This window comes from Cuculus canorus, chromosome 4 (genome assembly GCF_017976375.1).
Source record: "Cuculus canorus isolate bCucCan1 chromosome 4, bCucCan1.pri, whole genome shotgun sequence".
Classification (NCBI taxonomy): domain Eukaryota; kingdom Metazoa; phylum Chordata; class Aves; order Cuculiformes; family Cuculidae; genus Cuculus; species Cuculus canorus.
In genome coordinates this window covers 11009356-11034185 of record NC_071404.1, presented here as the reverse complement: position 1 = coordinate 11034185, position 24830 = coordinate 11009356, and the positions used below count along the sequence as shown (strand labels likewise).

At 38.1% G+C, this 24830-nt stretch overlaps 1 protein-coding gene across 2 annotated transcripts in view; it reads right to left on the bottom strand.

Annotated features, from left to right (window-relative positions):
- GRK4 (G protein-coupled receptor kinase 4) overlaps positions 1 to 24645 on the bottom strand; it is a 41184-nt gene extending 16539 nt beyond the window's left edge. For both annotated transcript variants that reach the window (XR_008449629.1, XM_054065284.1), the window contains exons 1-9: positions 24348 to 24645; positions 13105 to 13191; positions 12332 to 12444; positions 7779 to 7856; positions 6160 to 6260; positions 4743 to 4835; positions 3299 to 3362; positions 2635 to 2775; positions 94 to 284 (exon numbers count right to left, since the gene is read on the bottom strand). Coding sequence is in view for 1 of the 2 variants with exons in the window: in XM_054065284.1 (XP_053921259.1) it covers positions 94 to 284; positions 2635 to 2775; positions 3299 to 3362; positions 4743 to 4835; positions 6160 to 6260; positions 7779 to 7856; positions 12332 to 12444; positions 13105 to 13191; positions 24348 to 24399 (920 nt within the window). In the remaining variant the exon portion in view is untranslated. The remainder of the gene's footprint in view (positions 1 to 93; positions 285 to 2634; positions 2776 to 3298; positions 3363 to 4742; positions 4836 to 6159; positions 6261 to 7778; positions 7857 to 12331; positions 12445 to 13104; positions 13192 to 24347) is intronic.
- Between the last annotated feature and the right edge of the window lie 185 nt (positions 24646 to 24830).

Genomic DNA, 24830 nt, shown 5'->3' with positions numbered 1-24830 from the left:
ACTATGAAGTGTAAATTTTTTGGGGGAGCAAACAATATATTCAATGGTGAACAGACATGGAAAATTCAAGGTATGACTGTAGCTGACACTCACCTGTAAACAATTCTCTCCTTCTGCAAATCTTCCAGACCACAGCACAGTTCCGCAGCATAGAAAATGGCCCTTTCTTCATCAAAACCAGGATTTCCCATGTTATATATATGAAACTTCAAATCCCCTCCATTCATTATGGTTAATACTAAACAAAGGGCATCTTTCGTCTCATATGTATAGGATAAACTAACCTAAAAATGGAGCAAAGGGAGAAGGCAACAATTATTCATTCATAACCCCCAATACAATTCACATTCCTTTTTTCTGATACAAAACAACACATGAATCCTTTTTTAAACTAAAAAAAAAAGAATAGCCAAGTAGAGAATCACTCAGAGTACCTGAAGACACAAACGAATTCAGATTAATTTCTGTGTATACATAAACCCTATAAACCCATCACCATACAAAAATTTAGTGACATATCTGTTAAGATACCACAGAGCTCCATCCAAACAATACGTTTATCAATGATGCCCCTTGGATGCACATTACCTATACTACTCTTTGTTATGATAATGTGCAGGTATTTCTTATTTTACTAATAACTCAGGAATTATGCATTGTCAAACCATCTTCCTGAACTTCTACAAGACTCAAACTTTCCCTATATTAGAGAAACTAAAAAAGTTACTTAAGATCAAACCATGCAGTTACTATTCCTGCCTTCTGCCCCCTCAAATAACTGCATATTTCCTGGCTTAAAACTTGCCAGCAGAAAAGACTTAGTATAGCTCTTTGTAGTCCTCTTTCTCACTCTATTTGGAATGTGCTGATAGGCAAGGAAGAACATGACTTTTTTTTTCTTTGGGATTTAGGTAATTCATAATTCACTAATAAATCCAATACAAAATAATAAAATGAAATAAACATACAAGTCAGCTACTCAGGGCAAGGGCTCCTATTTGGGCCTTTTAAACTGACACATCCACCATTAATGCCTTTACTTGTGACACGGGTATCTCCTATTACCCACTTCCAAGCCAGTGCTACTGCAGATCCTAGATCTAGATCTTTTCTGTTGTATCAAAAAAAGCATAGGATGGCAAAAGGAAAATAAGTAATGCTCAATCCTATAAAGTGATTTCAAATTCAGCTTTGAAAAATTATTGACGTATAGTATTTACATATGTCAAAAACCATATTATTCAAAACCAGAAGTTTCACTCATTTTGGGTATCTCTACAATTAGTAAGTTCTGAATCTATTCAGGTCACTTCTGGATTCAATGTCAATCAATTCAAGCCCATGCACATCGTGAGAAAAAAACATTAGCATATTTATACAAAAACATTATTTATAACCATTGGAAATACATTAATGTATCTGGTCAGCAGGTTCTTCGTTTTCCTTTTAGCTGGCAGTATTCCACAAGAGGTTTTTAAATACACAAAGCTTATCAGAAAATGTACACATACATATTTTATACATTCATACATATATTTGTTTATAAATAATTTCCACTATCCTCTAACACAGGCACTCTAAAATTCTCTCCAAACAACAATAAAAAATTTATCAGTAAATAGATCTAAAATGACAACATTTCAATGAAAAAACAAACCTTTCTTAGGGGAAAGTTGACTCTGTGTATCTTTGATCATCTAAGTTATTTCACTGTTTAGTAATTAGACCTCCTAACAGACTATGATTTACGTGATAGCATCAGGTTAAATATTTGAGACTAAGATATCCATTCTGAGAAATTTCTATTAAAAAGTTATGTTAATTCTTCCACATCCAAGATACCTCTTTAAACCTTCGTAAGCAACATAACTAACCTGGATCAATATACTAATCAAATTTCATGTTTGTCTTGAAATGTATAAGCAAAAGAGTAATGAATCCTATGAAAATACCTAAGGCTATAAAAACTACTACTAAAATCACACAAATGCAGGATATGCAAATTCGAATGGCAATTCAATGTCAGACTCTCATGAAGTCAACTCTTTGCAAGAGCACTTATGAATGATCTCCAAAAATAAAATTAGAAATCAACATCATTTATAAGAAAATAGGTGTATGACAGAGAAGAAAGAGGCTAGAGAAGAAAACAGAGAGCAATGCAGAGAAACAGAAGAGAAACAAAGAAGGAAAAAATAGGATGGAATAAAGTACATGGAATAACCTCTGTATTAAAGATTGACAAAGCAGAAATAGAATTTAAGTGATTATTCTGTTGTACTCAGACTTGAATAATCTATTCACCATTAAACAGAGGATAAAGGTTCAGTGGCATCAGCATCTTGAGACACAACCTAAAGTTTTGGTCAGAAGTGAGAAATAAAGCAAGCAGACTGAAACTAATTCAATATCTGAGAAGAAGATTCATCTGCACAGAACCGCTCACAATCACACACAAACTACTCATAATCACACACAAAAAATGCTTGTTTTTACATCAATTTCTCTCAGCAGTCATGCATTTTCTAAACCAGTTTTAAAAAGCCTCATGCCCACAAGCTCCTGGAAGAGACTGAAATGAAGCCAACTAAGCAAGACAAACTTCTGAGAATAAGATCAGAAGTTGATACTTACTACAAACCTACTATTCACTTTTTCTAGAATTCTTTTTTCATTTAGAGCCATTGATTCTCCTTTCCTCTTCTTTATTCTCTTTTTTTCTAGCTTTTTACAAGCATACATCTTTCCTGTTGCTCGTACTTGACAGGCACACACCTAAAAAAGAAGGAAGATTTATCAGAGATGCCAGAGGTTTTCTTAGAATTGTGATAGGATATGTCTAGCCAAGCAGAGCAGAGGACAAATGTCCACACCATAATCAAGTGGAAGAAAGATAATGATAATTTTGTAACCCTCCTTCCTCTTCAATACAGGGCTCTGGTTAAAAACACGTAGGGGAAAATAAGCTCAATTAATTATAAACAGAAATAATAAAATCTGTATATTCTTATAAAGCATAAGGATAATCTACACAGTAATTAGGTAGAAACTGCATTCTCATTACCACATGAAATTTCTAAACAGAAGCAACTGTTGTCAGCCAGTGGAAGCTTTCTCCAGCTTTGCACATGACCTACAATACTGAAACTAACACATTAAAAGTAAACAGTCCAGACTGAGGACAGTTTGCCAAGTGATGTGTCAAATGTAGTCAAGAGTTAAAAACATGCTTCTCTGCTGTATTAACCTCTTTTTTTGTGCCTTAAGGATTGCCTCACAAAGATACTTCCGTACTCACCTCTCCAAATCCACCTTTGCCTAGTACTCGGTAATGCCTAAACGTGTGTTTGGTTACTGGTTGCCTGTTCAATAGAAAGAAGCAATTACTGCAACAAGAATTACAAGAGTTAGTAATTCCTTCCCCACTCCAAGGTCTGTCTCCGTTTTCTCCTTCCTGTTCCATGACATCTTACTGAACTACAGTTGCCTTGACCTCACGAAGACAGTATTGTAACAAGCCAAATATCAAATGAAAGGGGTACTCCGATTAGAAACACTGGCTCCCTCGTGTGGTCACCAGGCATTCACAATAGCAGGAAGAAAAGCTGATCAATTAGGCCTTGCTGTTTACAGCCACAGCCTTATCTGCTCTGTCAACAGTCAATTTGTCACCTCCAGTTGTCTCCTTTAGTTGCAGTATGCTGACCCGCAGGCTGCATTTCAATGAAATCATGCTTACAATGCAGCATTTAAAAGGTAAACAATTTTTGATTTTGCTTTGCTGTTTTGCCTTTCTAAAAAAAGAAAAGTTGTGGTATGCAACAGCAATTCAAGAGCCGACATGTTACCATACTGATGTGGCAGAAGAAGAACAGATAACTGGAGGCATTAAAGGCGTCAGCCATTCTATGCTAGAACACTCCTAAAGTTGTATCAGAGCAGGGCTATTTCATGGTGGTGGAGTTTTTGTTTTGTTTTAAAAGAGCATTCATTGTTAATGCAGCTTTGTTCTGAGGACAACAAACAGAGGCTCATTTGGTAGGGAATTTAGTCTAATTGTTTGAGTAACTTCTCTAGTTCTTTTTGTGGCTTTTGCCAATACTTCAGTCAACTAATGACAGTGGATAATTGGAATTTACTATAAAATTAATGCTCAAGGACCTTAATGTTTGAACATGTGATCATGATACTCAGCAGTGCTGAATTAGAATCAATTTGTACCAATTTCAGCCTTCTGAAAGAGTCTGGACACTTATTTAGTATTGATTTAAAAGCCCAAACTAGATCCTGATACAAATCTTTCTGTCCTGTAAGTACTAGATCTGTGTCTGTACCACCCTGAAAAACTGATTATACCCAGTCACCCAGTGGGCTGTAAAACTAGATTAATCTACTTATTAACTACTAATTAGACCGACTTTGAAACTAAAAGGATGACACCATTCCCAAGAAAGACTGCTATCCCACTGCACACGACAGCCAAACATATACCCATATGACAATAAATTTGCCTTTACCTAATACAAATTTACCATTTAAAAACTACTGGACATATATTTCCATTGGAATACTGGCTCTCTTGCTGTCCCACCAACATGATCCTTTACATCTTCCTTTTCAGATCATAATTTCTTAGACAGGCAGTGCCACTTGTTAGAGTTCCAAAGCATTTCTAGCATAACAAGCAGAACTGACCACAAAGCAAAACGAAATTATAATGGAAACATTATAAACAAACTTACTTTTCCAGCCATTTCCACTGTAAAAAACGGGAAAAATACACACTGTCTTGATAAGCTTCAAAAGGTCTTCTACTTAGGTACTCATGGACAATTCTAGCAACAGGAAAATAAAATCAATCTTATACTGAAAAAAAATGATGAATCAAGAGGTGCTATCAACCTGTTAACATATACTTAAACATATCAGTGAAGCTGTAGACAGAAAAACATTGTCAATGGTTTTTAGCTAGAGGTCTCACAAAGTGAGTGCCTATCAGAGAAAACTGTGCCTGTCAAAACACCAGTGCTTGCCAAACTACTGCTATTTATAGTAACTAGAAAGTTTGACCTCTGCATTCTCATTAAGTGTCTTCAAGCCCACCAAAACATAAGACTCTTGGTACCTATATAAGGCATGTATGATGCCACCAATAAGACCTCTGACAGATGTTTTCAGGAAAGTATCTACAAGTTTTCATACACTCTTTGGATTGTTAAATTTTATTCTGGGATTTGAAACCAAAATACTAAATGCTACATCCACATCTGAACACCAGATACTTTATTATTGCCCTTAAACCCGGGGAGAGAGGATGACGACAAATCATCCAAATTGCATTCAGATATTTATTGGACAAAGGAAAGGAGGTGACTTACAGGACATCCACCCTTTGAGACATGTTTTACTAGATGTTCTCACACATCTTATACTCTCAGCTTGTTACAAAGTATGCTTATTTTTGTTGCCAGTGAGATGACCCAAACAGGGACAAAACATGTTGCAATCCTTCAGACATGATCAAGCATGCCTTGAAGAACCAGTAATATTAGAAACATGAAGGCTTTAGAAAGACATGCAACATTAGTAAACATGTACCATCCCTCCAAGAAAAGTCTTCCCTGCTGCTGCTGCATGGAGTGTCACTTTATGACTCCAGAACAAAACCGAGTTGCATTTGTTTGTGATAACCATCACAACTGACCCTCCACTCAGCCATCTTAATGCAATGAATATAATTGTTGGCCTCAGTTCAACTCCTTTTCAAGAGCCATACATTGTATAACATTGCTCAGAAACCTTTCAAGCTCCAAATTATAACTTTGTAATTTTCTGAGTGCATTCATCATGGAAGAAAAGTGACTCAAAAGCTAAGAATATAATAAAGATACTATCCTAACTCACAAGATACTTGATAGCAGATAATAATGTGATTTTATGCAAAAACAGCATTGAAGAAAAAGCTCTGCAGAAGTCAAACGTCTAAATCACACCTAAAGGAAACCTAGTCCTTCAATAATCGGTTCCAAATTTCTTACCTACAAACATTTCAGAGACCAAATACTCCTCGGTGTAATAACTTCACCTTCCATATCTCTCAAAAATCACACAGATTTCTCCTGTGATACTCAAACTTAGCTTTACACAGTTTTAACTTACCTAGTACAGTCCATAAAAAGATCCTTAGAAGGGTTCTTTTCCAGTCTTGCTCTACATTCATTCACTGTTTCCTGAGGTATTTCTGGCAAGTGTGCTGCAGACTTTACATAATTTATTAAAAAAAAAAAAAAAAAGCAACAATGAAAGTAATTTTATAAATCGCTACAATAACAATTTCTCTATTGCGAAATGAAAAAAGCAAAGTGAAATGAAATCTTCTAATAGAGGAAAAGGAAAGGAATGTTTTGGCTAAAAAGAAAACCAAGAAAGTTACATTCAGGCAAAAATTTTATTTGTTCCCTATTACAGAAAAATACATTGAAAGCTATTACAGCTATTTACTGTTTCAGTATTTGGGGAAACAAACTTGGCAATAAGTCAAATTTCTTCTCCTTTCCATAAGTCTACCACCAAAAAAGCAGACTACTCATTTGGCTTGGCAAGAAGGAAGGAAGGGGAAAGAAACACACACAAGCTGGGAAATTATTTCTAACTAACCCAAAAAAATCTGTTTATTTGCAAATCTGTATGTGACTTATGGTAGTCTCAAAGACATCATCAGAAGTGACGTGGCAAACTTGGAGTCTATCTGCTACTAAGGCATGTGCAAGATCTTGATTTGGAGTAAAGTCTTCTCAAGATGACCAAAGTAAGAGAAGTAGAAGCAGCATATATTTATAGAAAGCAGACATCTAATTATATATCCACAGAAAAGCTTCTACTGGACACCCTCTAGAGGCCTTCCAGCACCTGAATGGGGCCACAAGAAAGCTGGGGAGGGACCTTTTACAAGGGCATGAAGTGATAGGAAGAGGGGAAATGGCTTTAAATTGGAAGGGGGAAGATTTAGATTAGACATTAGGAAGAAATTCTTCCCAAGGATAACGGTGAGGGACTGGCACACGTTGCCCAGGGAAGTTGTGTATGCCCCTTCCTGGAGGTGTTCAAGGCCAGGCTGGATGGGGCCTTCAGCAGCTTAGTCTGGTGGGAGGTGTCCCTGCTCATGGCACGAGTATTGGAACTGGTTGGTCTTTAAGGTCTCTTCTAACCCAAACCATTCTATGATACCAAAGAACAGACTTTTAAAGATCAAGCAGTGACATCTAATATACGCAAAATATCCACTATTAATGGTCTCCATTAAAAATACAGAGACATCGAATGCTCTAAAACAAAGCAAAACCATACATTTCTCTTTGTGAAAACCTGCAACGATTCTGAAAATTTATAACAAACCAACCAAGGCCACACAGGAGTCTGAAAGAAGCCCAAGTATTTCAAGAATTCCTCACTCTTACATCTGCAGACTACAAAACTCTGAGTAAGATGCTAAATGAATTTGTTTAAAAAAAATAGATCTTTACTTGAGACCATTATTTTAATTACAAAACATAGGAAAATAAATCATAATGGCACTAGTCTTAAAAGCAGACATCAGTCAAGGTTTCTGCTCAAGCTGATAAGAGATTCATGATTTTAGAAGGCGGCACACCTTTCAGAACGACAAAAATGGAAGTAATGAAGTTTCAATGTCAATGTACTATAAAGAATGCAACCACTTAGATCTCTATTTATCTGACATTTACAAAACGCTCGAGAAAATATTTATCGATATTTACCCCATTAGTGAAGTACGTCTCCAAAACCTTCAGGCCACAGTCTATACGCTTTTCATCTGAAGATACCTCATATTCTGCCTAGGGAAATGGAATTGAAGATTAAATTATGTTCAGAGCTATTTGGCATTACAGTGTTTTACATGATGCTAAGTAATTTTTATCATGAATAACACAATGCTCCTAATTTAAAAGGTACGGAAGCCTCTCATTGTTTCAAATTATTTACAGATTTTTAGGCTTCATGTTGAAACATGTATGAAGAACAGTCTCAAGAAAAAAAAAAAGCATATCCAATTTAACTTTTGAAAAACATACAAAAACTAATAATTAGTTTAAATGTAATTACAGGAACTGCATCCTAGAGGTTAAATTAGATCAATTACAATGAGATAGTATTTATGTAGTATTGTATGGCAGAATGAACCAGATGGGAAATAATCAAATAGGAGAACAATAATCAGTTTCTTCTTCCTTCTTCATGGCATTATTTTTTTATCTTCATATATTTTTCTTTGCTACAGGTCTTGGGTAAAACTAGGATAAAACTATTACTTTATACAAGGTGATGTTAACTGAAAATAAGTGAACTCTTAAGCCAAACCGTACTTCATTCTTCGAGAAAATAAAACTGAGTAGACACAAAATTGCATAAAGTTTTTGACTTAGCAATATATGGTACTGTGATGCAGAAAAAGACTATTGTGCAATAGAGTGCATTTTGCAGATAAACATCTGGCAGCTTAACGAGGCTCCAGAGGTATCTACTTATGAAAAAAAAAAATCCCCAAACAGATACTAGTATTGAAAAAATCCAAAGATTACCTACTACAAATAATTTTAAGAAAAAATCTAGAAGTAGACATCAGAATTACAACATTTAAAGACAATCTGAGGAAAGATGAATTAGAGAAATGCAATCTCAAACAGCAACCTGTACTAGCTTCGTAAGGTGGGCCAACTCAATCAAAGTTTATTTCACACCGCAGAACATAAATGCATGCATCTAGGAACAAAGAAAATATGGCAGACCTCCAGAACAGAGGACTGTATCATACAAACTAACCGTTTGGTGTATTGGAATAGCCACCATTAAGAACCTCATAGGAACTTCGAAGTGATTGATCTAATTGGAAGAGAAGCTATGTAACTTTATGAAGAAAACTAGAACACTGATAAGTGACAGTTCAAGAACCAAACACACACACAGTACTGGAAATAACAGAATCCCTGAACTGCAGTTCAGCAATCAATTGCAACCAACCCACGCTGACTCACTACTATGTCATCAACATCTTTTTCTGCTGAGACATTACGGAATTAACCACTTCAGCACAGTACTCAAATCCATAAACAACTGCAAGCCATCACTTTTTCTACTTCAATTTCACATCAGTCCAACAGTAAAGAATTTTTCTGCAACAACCAAGCAGGTCAGAAGAGTTAATAAACCAGAGCAGTGCACTTAGCACCTTTAACATTTTCAATTATGCCAAAGTAGTCACTAACTTAATTTAATAAAAACAGTTCAGCACCCTTTTTCAAGCAGATGCTGTAATTTCAAAGGAAGTTTAAGAGACAGCCTTGTCAACTAATTTCTGTTACTCACAGAGCTTAAGAGGGAAGTTTGAGCTGCTAACCATTTTTCTTTCATACTTGAGCAATCTTCTCCCCAGCTAGTGAAATGAGTCACTAGATGACTGGATAACTGTAATTCCTCACTTTAATTTCTGTGACTTGTATTCAATTATTTCACAACTCTTTTTTTCTGTAGAGCCAAGCTGACTCCAGACTTTAAGGTCACACCTACTCAAGAGTTAAAGCTTAGCAGTCTCAGAAAACAACATAGCAGTACATTACTGTGATTTTGCCTTTTTGGCCTCCAGAAGCAATCACACTGCTGAAATCACATTGTTCAACATAACAGAGTCAGAAAACTCTTTTAATTAAGATGCAAGGCTCTTAAGACTACGGCATTTATGCCAAAAATTTTTATTTTCAGAAAGATTAAGTCTAAAATTGATTTAAAATAAAAAGAATTGGCAAAACCCAAGGTAAAAACCCCACAGTTCACGTTACTGCCTTACAAAGAAAACCAACAGAAACACCCTCAACTCCACCTTCTCACCCAAAAAAGTCTTAAATAATTTTGCTCAAGTCCAGTCCACAAAAGAGAATCTGGCTACCTCAGGAACCATCTGTAAGAGGTAGCAGGTATTTTATCTCACTTCCTTGATCAAGACAAAATGCTACCCTTCAGATCACAAGAACCAGCTATTAGAGATTATCTTAGCTCTTACAAGGCTCCTGGTTCCAGTGATTCCCAAGCATACATCTTTCATAAGGAAGTTAAAAAATATTTTTAAAAAAATTGTGAAATCATCCCTTCTATCAATTATGTCTGCAATGACAGTCTGTGTTAACTCACAGAAGTGTTGCAACCTACATAAAATTATAGGTTGTGTATTTCAAAAATTATTCAAATTTTTCAGTTAGTGTAAAACATAGTTACTTCTTAGAGATCATTTCACCGGAAAAATAACATCTGTAGTGCAAAGACACGCCTGCCTTATAGCCACACATAAAAGTGTTTTCTCCTTTGTTCTGCCTAAGATTCTGCTACTCCTTATCTAAGCTTTTAATGATTAAAAACATGTACCGAAGTTGTAACCATTAATGATACATCCACAGTTGTCAGTGGTCTCCCCATGGTGCAATTCTCATTAAAGTTTCTTATTTATATTCACTTCAGGATATTTAGCTCCATCATTTGGGATTTCCATTCAATCCTTTCTATGTCTCCTACTGTCAAACAGGTCTCCAGAATCTGGTGTTAGAACAGCTTCTAAAAGTCCTAAGGCTATGGTGAAATGCATCTGGGGGGAAGCCTAATAGCACAAAGATTCATTGACAAATACAAGGCAATTCTACTTATTTGCCCCTGAAGATCCTTTTTAGCTGATCAAGCACTTCAATTTATACTCCCTTAGGGGGAAGGAAGATATGGTGAAGTGGGGCCACAGCAATAATCCCCTGTACTTCCTCACACCCTCTACCTTTCAGGGGCATCTTGCATTCTGATACTATATCGTGGACACATGTAAGCAGCAGCACCACCCTACTTCTATCTTTTTTTGGTCGTTTGTTCCCCGAGTATGAATGGAGGTAGGATGAGGAATTGGCAGCAATCCCAGTTTAAGACCGTATCTTAGTGCACTTGGATTAACTATGAGGCACAAAGAATAAAGCCTGAGCTCTTATTCTCTCCTCTCAAAGACAGTCACGTACCTGCCTACTCTTCTCATTACTTTCCCCCTCCCCACAAGGGTTTTGTCAGAGGATTTTTTACAAAACGTCTGCAGGCACACTTCCTTCCCCCCCTCAGTCTTTAGCACTAGATTGCACCAAGCTCCAAATATATCAAGACAAAGCATTTGCTTTTCCATTAGCCTCCAAAATCTGGTTTCTCTGCTTCCATAGGTAGTTCCCTAAATTACTATCTCCATTGTAGTTTTTTCAATTAGCACATTGTGGCTAGCCCAGGGCTTCCATGCAAGTTGCAACATTTTCAAGTCTATGTTTACAACACTTTCAAGTCTGAGTACCACAAGCAACATTCACTGTATGGACAATCCCTTTGGGCTCAAGAAGCCAAGCACCATGTCTTTCTAAAATTGTTTTTCTCATTCCCATCATGCCCATTTTTGTAGCCCTGACAATATCAAGATGGCAGAGATTTTATGGCAAATATTAACATTTTCCTTTAAGCAACAGCCTGAGTTTTTTCATTTATCAGAAGTTTACACCTTTACAGTTGGCAGAGTAAATCGCACTGTATTTTCATGTATGCAGCATTAGTGAAAAGACGTGTTTCGAGAACATTAGCATTTTATAAAATTACTGCATGTTAACCCTTGTAAGCAGCTAAGCTCCTCACAGCCACTCGCCTGCTCACTCCCCTCTGTGATAATCATGAGGGTAAAATAGAGAGAACTAGTAGGTTGAGATAAAGACAGATTAAGAGAGAAAGCAAAGCTCCACAAACAAGCAAAGCGAAATAAGGAATTCATTTACTTCTCATAGACAGGCAGATGTTTAGTCATCTCCAGGAACGCAGAGGTTCATCATCATGCATAATGGCTATTTGGCAAGATACACACCATAACTCTAACTTACCCTTCCTCCTCCTTTCCCCCAACTTTTATTGCTGAGCACAGTGTCATATGATATGGGACATCCCTTTGGTCAGCTGGGGTCAGCTGTCCTGGCTGTGTCCCCTCTCCCAACCTCTCACGCACCCTCAGCCTGCTTGCTGGTGGGCAACATGAGAAACATAGAAGGCCTTGGCACTGTGTAATCACCCTTCAGAAATAACTAAAACATCCTTGTTATCAACACTGTTTTGGTCAAAAATCTAATACATAGCACAGCATGAGCTACAAAGAAGAAAGTTAATTATACCCCAGCCAGAACCAGCACAAAAATTAAATTTTTTACAAACAAAAATGCATAACCTATTGCCTACTGACATCCACCTCCAACTTCTCACTGCTTACCACTGCATCCAGAAATTCAATGCATCTTTTCAAGTCTGGTCTGGAATCACAGAACTGTCTGAAGAGAAGTCTTCCTATTGGCTGTTTGTCACAAAGCTGGTTATAGTCTCTTTCTGAGAAAGAAATAATAAGTAAATATTTATTTTTATCTTCATCATAGCACAGTTCTTACTGCCATTTGAGAATAGGTCAGAGAAACATCACTAAAACACAAAGATTTTACATTAATAAATTTAGCAAAGAAATCAATGCCATGCAACGATCCCAAAGAACAGCTAAACACTCACTTCCAGCCCCATTTGTGTCTTAGACTATGGCATTTATTAAAAACACACTGAATGATATGGTTAAGTTTCATTAAGGTGTCAGAGTGGAAAGGAATAATACTGTGAAATAGCAATCCTAAAGCAAACAAGACTGCTTAGAAACAAGGAATAAAAGATAGTAACAGAAAAGGTAAAAAAAACTACAAGACATAAGGGAAAAAAAAGTGAAATATATCACTACATAGTTCAAATTACATTATGATTCCTTTTACTAACACATGGCTTTATAAATTTATCCTTTAGGAGCAGTTTCTTTTAACAAACAAGAAGCTTTTATCTTCTCCTAAATTTATCTCCCTAGAAATTCTCCATCACATTAAAAGTTTTAATAGCTTTTTCTGCTAATTAGCATTCAGAAGAAAGACACAATACTTCCAGTTAACACCACCAAACTCTTACGCTTCCTTCTCAAAAAAGAAAAATCAGATCATTCCACAGGACACCTACCGATCGAGCATCTAATACCTTCACAATGACTAACAGGTGGCAACTTCAGCATCTCTCTCCATTTTTTACTACGCCCACTCCGTTTGCCTAGAAGAAAAATGAGTAATTTAAAACAGAATACTTTGTCAGAATGAACTAAAACATAACATTAGTAGCATAAAATTAGGTCACTTCTACAGATCTGTAACCACTTTTCACGCCTAGAAAGAAATCCATCAATGACAACCAAAATGACAACCAAAACCAAACACAATATGAAGAACTTTCATATGAAACACTAAAAAATGCAGGAAGTCTTCTGCAAGACAAATATTTCATATTTTGGCTGTGCATACAGAATATCTTCGCAGAGACAAGGCAAATATCGAGGTATTCTGAAAGTTACATACAAAACAGAAACAAAATTAATCTGAGAATTATCTCTCAGCCACAGTGGAAGATGTTAAAGTTGTGTAATAAAATGCATAGAATAAAGTTCTTAAACACACTTTTGGACAATCAAGTTGTACATAAACATTCTCTTTCTTTTTTAAGGGCAGTAATAGTAATAAGAGTTGACCCCACTAACAGATGAGTAGGCATTGCTCAAATACACACCATTTAGTCTAGGCTATAGCAGTATACAGGTTATCAGGAAGGACTTAGCTGTGGTAGCATTCAAATCTTTTTAACGCTTCAGATTTCACAGGACTAATATTAAACTCATTTTAAAACCTGCTATGGTATTTTTTCAATTGTTTCTCAAAAATATATCTATGCTCCATTTTCTATGTTAAACTGGAATTTTAGCACATTACTTCTATTAGAAGAAGCAAACTGCATTTACAGAAGCTATGCATACCTATCAAATAAAGCAGAGATAGATACAGGAACATATATCTGTATCTTTAATTGCAAAACATTTCAGCGGAAAAGTAGTTTTTGCGTGGCAAATTCTTTAAAAGAAGATTTTACTAAGTGATTTGGTCTGAGGCGTTTCCACATGACAGAACAGCAGCAAAACTGCACAGAAACTTTCTAACTGTACCAAAGCAGTATGTACCGTTAACCACAATGGGAGAGAAAGGAAGGGAGTTACCCTATGTAACTCAAATAGAAACCAAGCAGCAAACAGTACTCAACTCTTTCAGAATTAAATCATTGGGGAGAAAGGAACTAACAAAACAGGTATTAAAAAAAAAAATCCCTCTTCACTCAAATGTACAGCATCTTGAACAGTTCTACCACTGCAGTCAAAGCAGTTCCAGCTTAGTGTACCTTTGCTCATATCGAATTTACATGAGCTTTGCCAAAAAGAACACTGACATTTCACTGTGCTGCTGCAACAAAACATTCTCAACTGTAGTATCACTAGAAAAGTAAATAAATAAGGAATACAAAAATCTTAAAAAGCTGACTTGCAGAATTCTGTGAACCAACACCTACCCTCTAAAAAACACTTCTGCACTTTATTTCCTAATGTTGCTTTGTAAGTTTTTCATTGGCCCTCCAAAATATTTTAGAAAACAAAAATTCTAATTCTCACTGGAACAGGCTGCCCAGGGAGATGGTCGAGTCGCCTTCCCCGGAGGTGTTTAAGGAACAGGTGGATGAAGTGCTTAGGGACATCGTTTAAGGGAGTGTTAGGAATGGTTGAACTCAATGATCCAGTGGGTTCTTTCCAACCTGGCGATTCTATGATTCTATGATAAAATCTACTTCCCCCTCATACTCAATGCAGGAACACAACTAATCATGAAGCTGTGATTACAAGCATCAATGAAACAAACTCCAGCTATTTTAACAAAATATTTTTTATATTAAGAAGAAGTTGAATATATGCTTGAAGAAAATCAAGCTGCACAGAGCAAAGAGTATTTCTACCAGAAATGGACAGAACCAAAATCAAGGAATAGTAACATAGACAGCCTCTACACATATATTCCATTGAATGGAAAAGGACTAGGTATAGATAATTACATCACCATGAAAAACAATGGACAGAAGCATAAACTTAATTTTTTTAACCACATGACTAGAAGAAATACACTAATCTGCAAAGTCCACAGAAGCTGAACTTCTTCTGTTAGAAACTGCTCAGAAAGACTCATTTGTGCAGGACACAGTACTGACAAAGAACGATAAACTGACCCAAAATTCATGCCACAATACTGTTTGAAAAAAGTAAAACTGAAATGTAATATATGCCAAGTATATAATCTTCTGAAGCATAATCAAAGAAAAAAACCCCACCAACATACACAAAAAATACCAAACAAAAAAAGAGGATCATTGGTGCATTATACCTTAAGTCCAACACAAGAAATTCTGCTGTATTTCGCCCCAAGTAGCTGGCCAGATACTTACGACATAATCATTACGAACTTGCATTTTACAAAAAGAGACCACTTGCAAGACTATAACTGAATTCACCATCCTATGGAAGTCAATGATGATTACATATAATTTATTAATGATAGACAAAAATCAAGTGCTCAGGAGTATCAACTAAATCAACACTCTCTCTCTTTTCTCTGAACTGACTGTTCTTGTATTTCCAGCAAATGCACACAAATAGTCTGTGTGCCACAAAAATGTAAAGAGAATGCACAAGACCTACATCATTTATAGATAAATTAGGCATTTCTGGTAAAAGTTATCAGAGGAGGTCAATTTGTTTGTCATATTATTCCCCAACTGCAAAATCCTTTTCCATTTCTGAGGCAGCTTAAAAGAAGTATCAAATCAAATTATAAGAGTTGTGGTTAGTAAATGTCTTAATATTGATTTCAGAGCTTCTATTCTGGATCTCATTCTAAAATACTTCAGATAAAATTCTTCCAGAAAGACCAACAGCTTCCTTTTCAACACAGCAGCAACAAAGCCATTAGGTTAATCTGCTTTATGGTTGACCTATGTGGTTCAGATGAACTACCACTTTTGCCTCTTTGAGATGCAATTGCCGGCTAGAACAATGTCCAATTTGAAGCAACTCATCTTTTACAAAGAGAAGGGTGGATGCAGCAATGCACCATTACAGTGAGGAAACATCGCAATTACATTTTCAGGTACATGAGAACCATACGTTCTTCTCCTCCCCAAATTACTACTTAGAGTTAGAATTTCAGCGTTTACCTCTTTACTTGTTTTTCCTTCTTAAAAAGATACAAACTAAATTCAGTAAGATCATTGCATTAGAATATAGTATGGGAAAAACGTTTAGATGTTTTCATTTCCAACTTTTTTTTTTTTTTTTTTCCCCAAACTTCAGAGAAACATTTAAAAGCTTACATAAGGCAAGGCGGTTGGCTTATTCATCAGTAAAACACAACTAGTTCATAGAATCATAGAATAGTTAGGGTTGGGAAGAACCTTCAAGATCATCTTGCTCCAACCCCCCCGCCACGGGCCGGGACACTTCCCACCAGACCAGGAACTCAAGGCCCGGTCCAACCCGGCCTTGAACACCTCCAGGGATAGGGCATCCACAACTTCCCTGGGCAACCTGTTCCAGTGCCTCACCACTCTCATGGTGAAGAAATTCTTCCTAATGCCTGGTCTAAATCTGCCCCTCTCCAATTTATACCCGTTCCCCCTGGTCCTATCCCCACAAGCCTAGCTGTAGAAAAAGAAACTGTTGGGGCCAAACAAAGCAATCTGCTGTAGAAACAGATTGAGACAAATAAGAATACTTTTCAAGTCATCAGATGGACTTCTCACAGCCACCGGGTTCTTCTTTACAGACAGGAATTGTATGTAGCATGACTTTCATTTCACTGAGAATTATTAGCCAGTCTTCCTTGAGACAGAAACTTGGATTCTGTCCTACAGAATGAAAATAGCGAGAATCACTGTACTACCTTAGGCTAGTAAATGTACACAGACTATACGTTGTAAGGTTCAGTGGCTACTACACTAACACTGAGATTCTGCCCTTGAGCTGCTCAGGGACCTCCATACTTCAGCTTTCCTGCCTGCTAAATGCAAGCAACATTTCTCTGTGGTTGAGAAGCACACAGCCCCATAGTACTAGTGGTGCACGATTGCTAAAACATCGTTCTTGCAAAACTGATTCCACAAACCAGACTGTCAGATACCAACTGAGAAATTCATACCAGACCACACCCAGATAAGCTCTGAAAGCATAAAACTGCAACAAGATGATAATCTACAGCATGACTTTAACTGTATAAATTGATCAATTGATTCAATGAAAAATGCAAAGAATTGATGCAGAAGCTCTACATCATCTACACTGAGATGCATAAGAACAATCCAAGTATATATAGTCTCACAATGCATCCTTCCCACAGCAGAGGAAGTTGCAAACATGTTTCCCAACTGATTCTAAACTCACATGAATTCAAATCTTCTCTTACTCGCTGCCACATTTTCCTTCAAACCACTCACAAGATTAAAACTGAAAATTCAAACCATTCCTGTTTAACTATGGCCTTATGCTACAAATACATTTGTAAACACTGCCTGTTAACTAACAAATTTTAACGGTATGCCCTTGCTGTGCAAGATCCACCTTCCAGACACAAAACACCACAGAACTGATAACCCACGTCTTCAGATCAGAATGGTAACACTAAAGCAGAACTAACTTCAGGCTAAGAGATGAGTTCCCATGCACCATCACTCGAGGAAGGCTGTCATGCTTCCAGTTCCAGAGACAGTTCACACAGTACTGCTTTGTGGGGTCTCTCCAACCTTCCCCATTGTGCAGGTTAGATATATTTTTTTTACATCTCATTTCCTTGAAAAACAAGCCTGGCCATGGGTTAACTAGGTTTATCAGAGTGGCATCTCTTTTATATGGGGAAAGATTTTGTCCAGAAGTATGATACACGTTATGTGGCTGGCTCTTGGCAAGTTTACCAGAATCACCCAGCTGAAAATTCAGGTTTTAGCACAAGACAGGCAGCTAACTCTTCAGCACTATAAAGGCCAAGGCACTTCAGAACACAGATGCAAGACTGCAAGCAGTTCAATAAATAAACACATAGAAGATAGATTACAGATTGTTACAGCATTTTTAAGACAATACGGGTTCAAGTGCCTACAGGAGTTGAACTTCAGCAAGGTAATGCCAGAGTCCTCTCGCTCATCTTCTGACTGTCAGAACTGTAACACTGTGAGCAGTTAAAACCCCTAAGTATCTAGGTGAACACTTGTGCAGCTTGTTTATACATACAATCATTTATTGTTCCCGCAGCTATAGCCACTTGAACAACTGGTTCTTCTCTATATACAATCCCAGTAATCATGTGCACATTTAAGAATGTTAGTGCATACACACTGAACAGCTTCTGCACCTCTTCAGAAATTAGGCATGAAAGTCTTGTATCAACTTCAGTAAATGTAATCTTAACCAGAATTTATTAATTTAATCTTGCAGTTAAACAATGTAACATCTGTGTATACATTCCATTTTGATATAACAACTACTTAATGAACAGTGTTTACTAGAGAAAAAACAAACAGTAAGAGAATTTTTCAGATGATTCCTTGACAAACATGGATTTTTTTATCAGGATGGTATATCAACAGATAGAAAAGGAGTAAAATTCCTTTAAGTAGATTGTGAACCCTCTAGTTATAATTGCCACATTTGAAATAACCAAAGCAGCCGTGTGTCAATAACTGGACCTCTCATGTTTATTTAGTAAATGTAACTGTTTAGAGTGCAACATGCCCACATGCATTCTTCTTACAGTTCATTAAATAAGGGCAAAAAGGCAGACATTGTGCATAATTCTGTACAAACACAGGAAGACATGTTTCCTGCCACAACGAGTTTACAGCAATTTAAAGCACAATGCAATAAGGGAGCGCAATAGAACATAGGAGGCAAACAAGGGAAGAAAAGGCAAAAATAACAGCAACTGCTAAAACTCACCGCACTCTCAGACTAAAATTAATATTTGCTGCTGGTGAATGGACTTTCTGGATACAAGGGTGCCTTGCTTTCCTACTTGACCGTACTCCTTAAATAATTACAGATTTTTGTCCAGTCTGATAGTCAAACTGTAGTGACCTGAGCAATCTCCAGTTTTTTTCCTACTTACAGATACACATATTACAGGATATCTGCCTCTGTATCATCACCAATACTATACTGAGTTACCTTATACTGCAAGCAAAAGTAGGATGTATTTTCTTGCAGAATTACCCCAGTTGTTTTTATATGAAGTCAGACAAAACACACAATTTAAGCAGTCTGCTTGGTTTTTTTTGTGAAGAGCGCTAAACTAACACAATTTCAATTCTGAAACAAATATCTCTCAGGATTAAACTTAAGCCAAACTGTGATCACATTCTGTTACCTAAAGGTACCTGCTAGTTCTGTCCCTGGACTGCACCTAACAATTACCAAATCTGCAGGAGCTTCCTGATCCATTTGAAAAATAATTTTTGGGGAAAAAAAAAACCCAAACACCAAACCCACAATAACACAGAAAAAATACCACCACAACCACCCACACACCCTAGATTGGTTCACAGATCCAACTGGAAACTATCTTAGCCATTCTGCAACCACAGGCCAGAACCAATACAACCAAGAGCCCAGGGGAAAACTTGCTTGAGGCATGATCTTAACAGCCTAAACCAGTTATGACATAGAGGATATCCTACACTTAACAGCAGACTCAATCCTCATTCACAAACTGCTCCTGCCAGAGCAGTACAATTGAATTTTAAAGCAGATGCAAATGGACCGGGTATGTTTAAAATGCACTCTTGGCATAAATTCTCAATTGGAGTAAACTGCCAATGACTTCAAACGAACTACAGATCTACCCTTTGGAAGTATTTTAGGAGCCTTCTTTTTTTCATTGCCTAAAGTAACAGTCTCCAAAGCAGTTTAAACCATACAGTGATTAATTTCTTTCCTTCAAAACATCACAGATTATGTGTGGGATGCTGGAATGAATTTGGCGCTTACCTATACTCAAAGGATTCATTAAGAGTGATTGAAATAACAATGAAAACTGGAGGATACAAATAAAAATGAAAAGTGAATACAAAACAATAATACATTTTTGTGAATGTTCAAATTTTTTTTTCAGAATAATCTAATTTATATTTACCATTTGTCCCCATTTATGGGATAAGTTTATCAATGTTTTTCATGAGATGCTCATTTCAACGACACTTCTGCTAGGAAAAGTGAATGCGTTCATTCCTCTGCTCATATACAAAACTAGAAGCCATACTGTGGTACATTATTCTTTTACAAGTGAAAATAACGGTATGTGAAAATCTGAGTAAGGAGATCTTGAAATTGCAAGCTTTTACACCATCTGCCTCAATTCATATATCACTATCAGTTCCTACATCACTACCACTTAACACTTACCTGATTTTGTACCTCAGTTGCCACACAACAGTGCTCATAAGATCAATTTCGAATTTGCTTTATAATCTTTTGGTTTTCTACTGAGTCACTTCTGCTTGTTCCACCATAGGGTTCACCTTCAGAAGAAGCTTTCCATTTTTCTTTCTCACATACAGATTTCCCTCAAAAAGTAATGTGTACACAAGACGGAAGAGTTGGATTGGCACAGAATGCTACTTATCCCAGGAAACCAGGATAGGGAATCCCAGAACACTTTGCACCACTGTTTTCAACCAAAGGCAAATCCCTCCGTGGACAGGTTAGCTCTCAGGATGAGCAGGTCAACCAGAAAAGTGGATGAGGAAAGAAGAAACTCCCAGTATAGCTCCTGACACCTTAATCTTTCATCCGTAAAGTACCATAGGGTATTTTGTGTCATCACAGTACCTTCTAGAAGTAGGTACACACAAGAGTTGCATATTATGAGCTATTCCTAACACCCACATGTGCAAAGAACTGGCATTTGATTATTTACCATCACACTAAAAGAAGATAAGGAATCCTGATAGCTTTCCTTTTCACATAAACAAGGATTGTAGTTGCTACAGTGAATTACAACTCTATATGGGAAAAAAAGACTGGCTTCTATTAAAATAAACTAGTTTATGAAAAGGTTTGAAAATTCCTCTTGGACAATAGCATCATAAGACAAAATTTATAGTTTTGAGGCTAGGAGGAGGAACAAGTTTGATCTGGCCTGGAAAGCCAAACTAGTAAACTCTCATAAGCAGAGATTTTCATCATGATTCACACGTCCAGCAAATTAAATTAACAGTAAGACTATTAACGAGAAGATAGAAAGTAGTTTAGAAAGACAGCAACATCACCTTGTTTTATTCTGTAGAAGAAAGTAGCAGTAAAAAAAAAAATCCTCTGTTTATGCACACTAGTTAGTTCCTGATTAAATTTACTTTCAACATATCAAATCAGATTTAAACAGTAGACACGCCCTTAACTGTTCAAGGTGTGCTAATTCTGTACACCTAGAAGTGTAAAACCCAAATGATGATCATATCCTAACAATATTCACATCCAGAAGTACCTGAGTACCTACAATTAGAGGAAAATTATGAGTATAAATCTAGGATCATAATTTTGACTGTTAGGTTTGGTTTATGTACTCAGGTATGATTTGTTTAGACTTGCTGTTATTTACCAGGTGTTTCTGAATTTCTATTAAGCCTCTGCCACACCCTTTCACAGGATGAGGACAAGTATGCAACATCTTTATTTCAGTTTCTACATTCACAAAATGAAGATGACATATCTCTAGGGTTAAAAGACTTCATAAGATTCAAATTAGACTGAGACTGACCCATGAAATCCATAATAAAGCTTACACTGATTTCTTTCAACATGCCACTGAAAACTATAAACTAAGAACACAGTAGTTTACACCCTATTTTTTTTTCCTTTTACGAATGAAATATTTATCCAGGTCAACACCTTCTGTTCTCTAATCTTTAACACACCGAGGAAGTGGAAGAGGATAATCCATGTGTCTCAAGCCTACACATGAAAATAAATGAACCTGTTATTTTAAAATGGCTTAGTATTTTGCCTTCTTCCATGAGAAACAGTAATTCTGCACTTTTGCATGCCACCTCATCTCTTGATACACTAAACAGTAAGATAACAGGAATGTGGGAAGGAAAAGATCAACTAAAAATCTGCTTTTCTATCCCAACTGTAAGGGCCTTTTAGGTATTTCAGTGAAATATCTATTTCGCATGCTAACCTGGCAAATTCCATTCCCTTGAAGCCTACTGGGCACACAGGAATAGAGGTGGGACAGGGATTTTATGGAATGATCCTGACAGATGGAGTAAACCCGATACTGCCAGACCAGCCAGAGTATGCAAAAGACAGAAAATACTTTCATTTCAAGGAGCATTTTGGAAAATGTGAGGTAAAATCTACCCCCCACACAGGAACTCCGGCCTGCAAAGATAAACCTTCTACCAATTGATCAGTGAGGTTTCAAAGCCAGAAACCACATTTTTCACATGCTTACACAAGAGATTCCAGGTCAATTGAAGGTAGAAAAGAGTAACAGCTTATTACGATTACTTTCCTAAGTTTCACATCAGGTAGAACTGATCTTCACATCAGCTGCTGTCAGACTTTCATTTAGTTCATTAAAATATCTTGTTTGGTCAGTTCTACCACTATAATTTCTTTTAAACATAGTGAAACCTTAACTAAAGAAGCAACCTGACATTAAGCAGCCACTTAAAAGCCTTTCCAGATTACCACTTCACTCTTTGTGGTGAGAGTTTGGGCACAGTAAAGTTTTGAGCCAGATTCCACTTTCCCTTCATTTCTCAGATCATTGCAATACAAACTCCAAATTCAGGCAGCACCACCACAAACGTGCTACCGTCAGTGAAACCAGCCAAAACATGTCCTCTAGTCTGAGGTGGTCTTTTCAGCTAAGGTTGGGAAATGGCCCAAAACTGTGATCACTGTTCTGGTTTTCAAAGCCCACTTCAAAGTCAAAAAGCTGATTATTTTCCTCTCTTGCTGCTTAAGGCAAATTTAACTGGATACATATATGGCGTAAGCGCCAAACCCATTTAGTGTTGGAAGAACTTGCAAAACATACAGGGGCAGATTCTGTTGTTCTTACTCACTTTAAACAGATCCAGCTAAACTAATGGGACTTCTCAACACAATTAAAAAAGGAGGATCCAATCCAAAAAAAGAATATGCATATTTCTTGGTTGAAAAACATACTCTGCACTGAGCACAGTGGTGATCCAGGGAGGTTTTCAAGTGGCTGTTTAATGGACTACTATATACATGAAAAAGCAGTAGGACAATTTTATGTCAGGACTTTTTTTAAACAGCAACCATGTGCTAGACTAAAATTCATTATTTATCTGAAATGTTTGCTAGTTGGGGGAAAGCATCTTCAAGTCAAGATGTTCTGGAGAACCAAACTGTAAGGATTAATCTAATGGGAAAAAAGCATGCTTGATATTAGGTTAATGCAAAATATTCGACTGCAAAATGCAGGCAACATTCACCAGGTATGTTTTTTTACAGACAGGAATTTCAGCAAGACAGAGTGTAATGTTCTTCCACGGAAGATTTATGTCATTTACATCCATATGCATATGTATTTATAAATAAACTAAGACCTACAGATTAACGATCTTAAAACATCCGGTAATACCACCATTCCAATCAGGAGCCCGGAGGGGGAAGGAAGGAGGGGGCTGTTTCCCAAAGAGCCCCACGGCGGGCTGGCCCCGGGAGAGGCAGGGCAGGTGCCCTGAGACCCGCAGCTCCCACTCTCGGCCACTTCCCCCCAATCCCTGCCTTCTCCCGCCCTCCTTCCCATTTCTCCGCTTCCCCACTCTCCCCATTCTCCCCCCCTCCTCCCCACTTTCCCTTCCTCCCTTCTCCCCCTTTCTTCCCCACACTCATTCTTCCCATTCTCCCTCTTCCTCCTCACTTTCCCCCTCCTCCTCTTCCTCGCCCCACTTTGCCCCCCCACTTTGCTCTCCCCTCCTTCTCCTCCTCGTCCCCACTTTGCTCCCCCCTCCTCCTCGTCCCCACTTTGCTCCCCCCCCTCCTCGTCCCCACTTTGCCCTCCTACCCTCCTCCTCCTCATTTTGCCCCCCTCTCCTCCACCCCTCACTCTGCCTCTCTCTCTTCCTCCCCCCACTTTGCCCCCCTCCTCCCCCCCACTTCCCCCCCTTCTCCTTCCCCCACTTTGCCCCCCTCCCTTCTTCCCCGTTCTCTCCCCCTTCTCCCGACCTTCCCCTCCCCCCCTTCTCCGCCTCTCTTCTCCCCTCACCTCAGACCCTCTCCCTACCCCTCGGTTCCTCCTTCTGCCCCCTGCGGCTCTCACCCTCTCGAGCTTTCAGCAGCACCGTGTTGGCCACGATGTTCTCGATTTCCATGGTCGGGGGCTCCTTCCCCTCAGGGCAGCCGGAGCGGGGGCCGCCCCTACCGCCTCCTTCGCCCCCTCCGCCAGCCCCGCCAGCGCCGCGGCGCCAAACCCTCCGTTCATCCGGCCCCGCGGGACCTCAGCGCTCCGCTCGCCTCTTCCCCATCACCCGGTGCTCACCCCGGCACCGGCCTCCCCCTCCCCGAGGGCGGAGGCAAGGAACGGGCAGTGATCGCCCGCCCCGACCATGGCTGGTCCGCCCGCCTCCTCCAGCCCCAGCCGGCTCCTCCTTCCCCAGGACACTACAACTCCCAACATACCCCACGGGAAGGCACTATACTCTCCCCTGCGCATGCCACGCTATGCCTGCTGGGATATGTAGTGCACTAAGGATTTCCCCTTCATCGAGAGGCGAGAAGAGCGGGAAATCGCGCGATAGTTGGG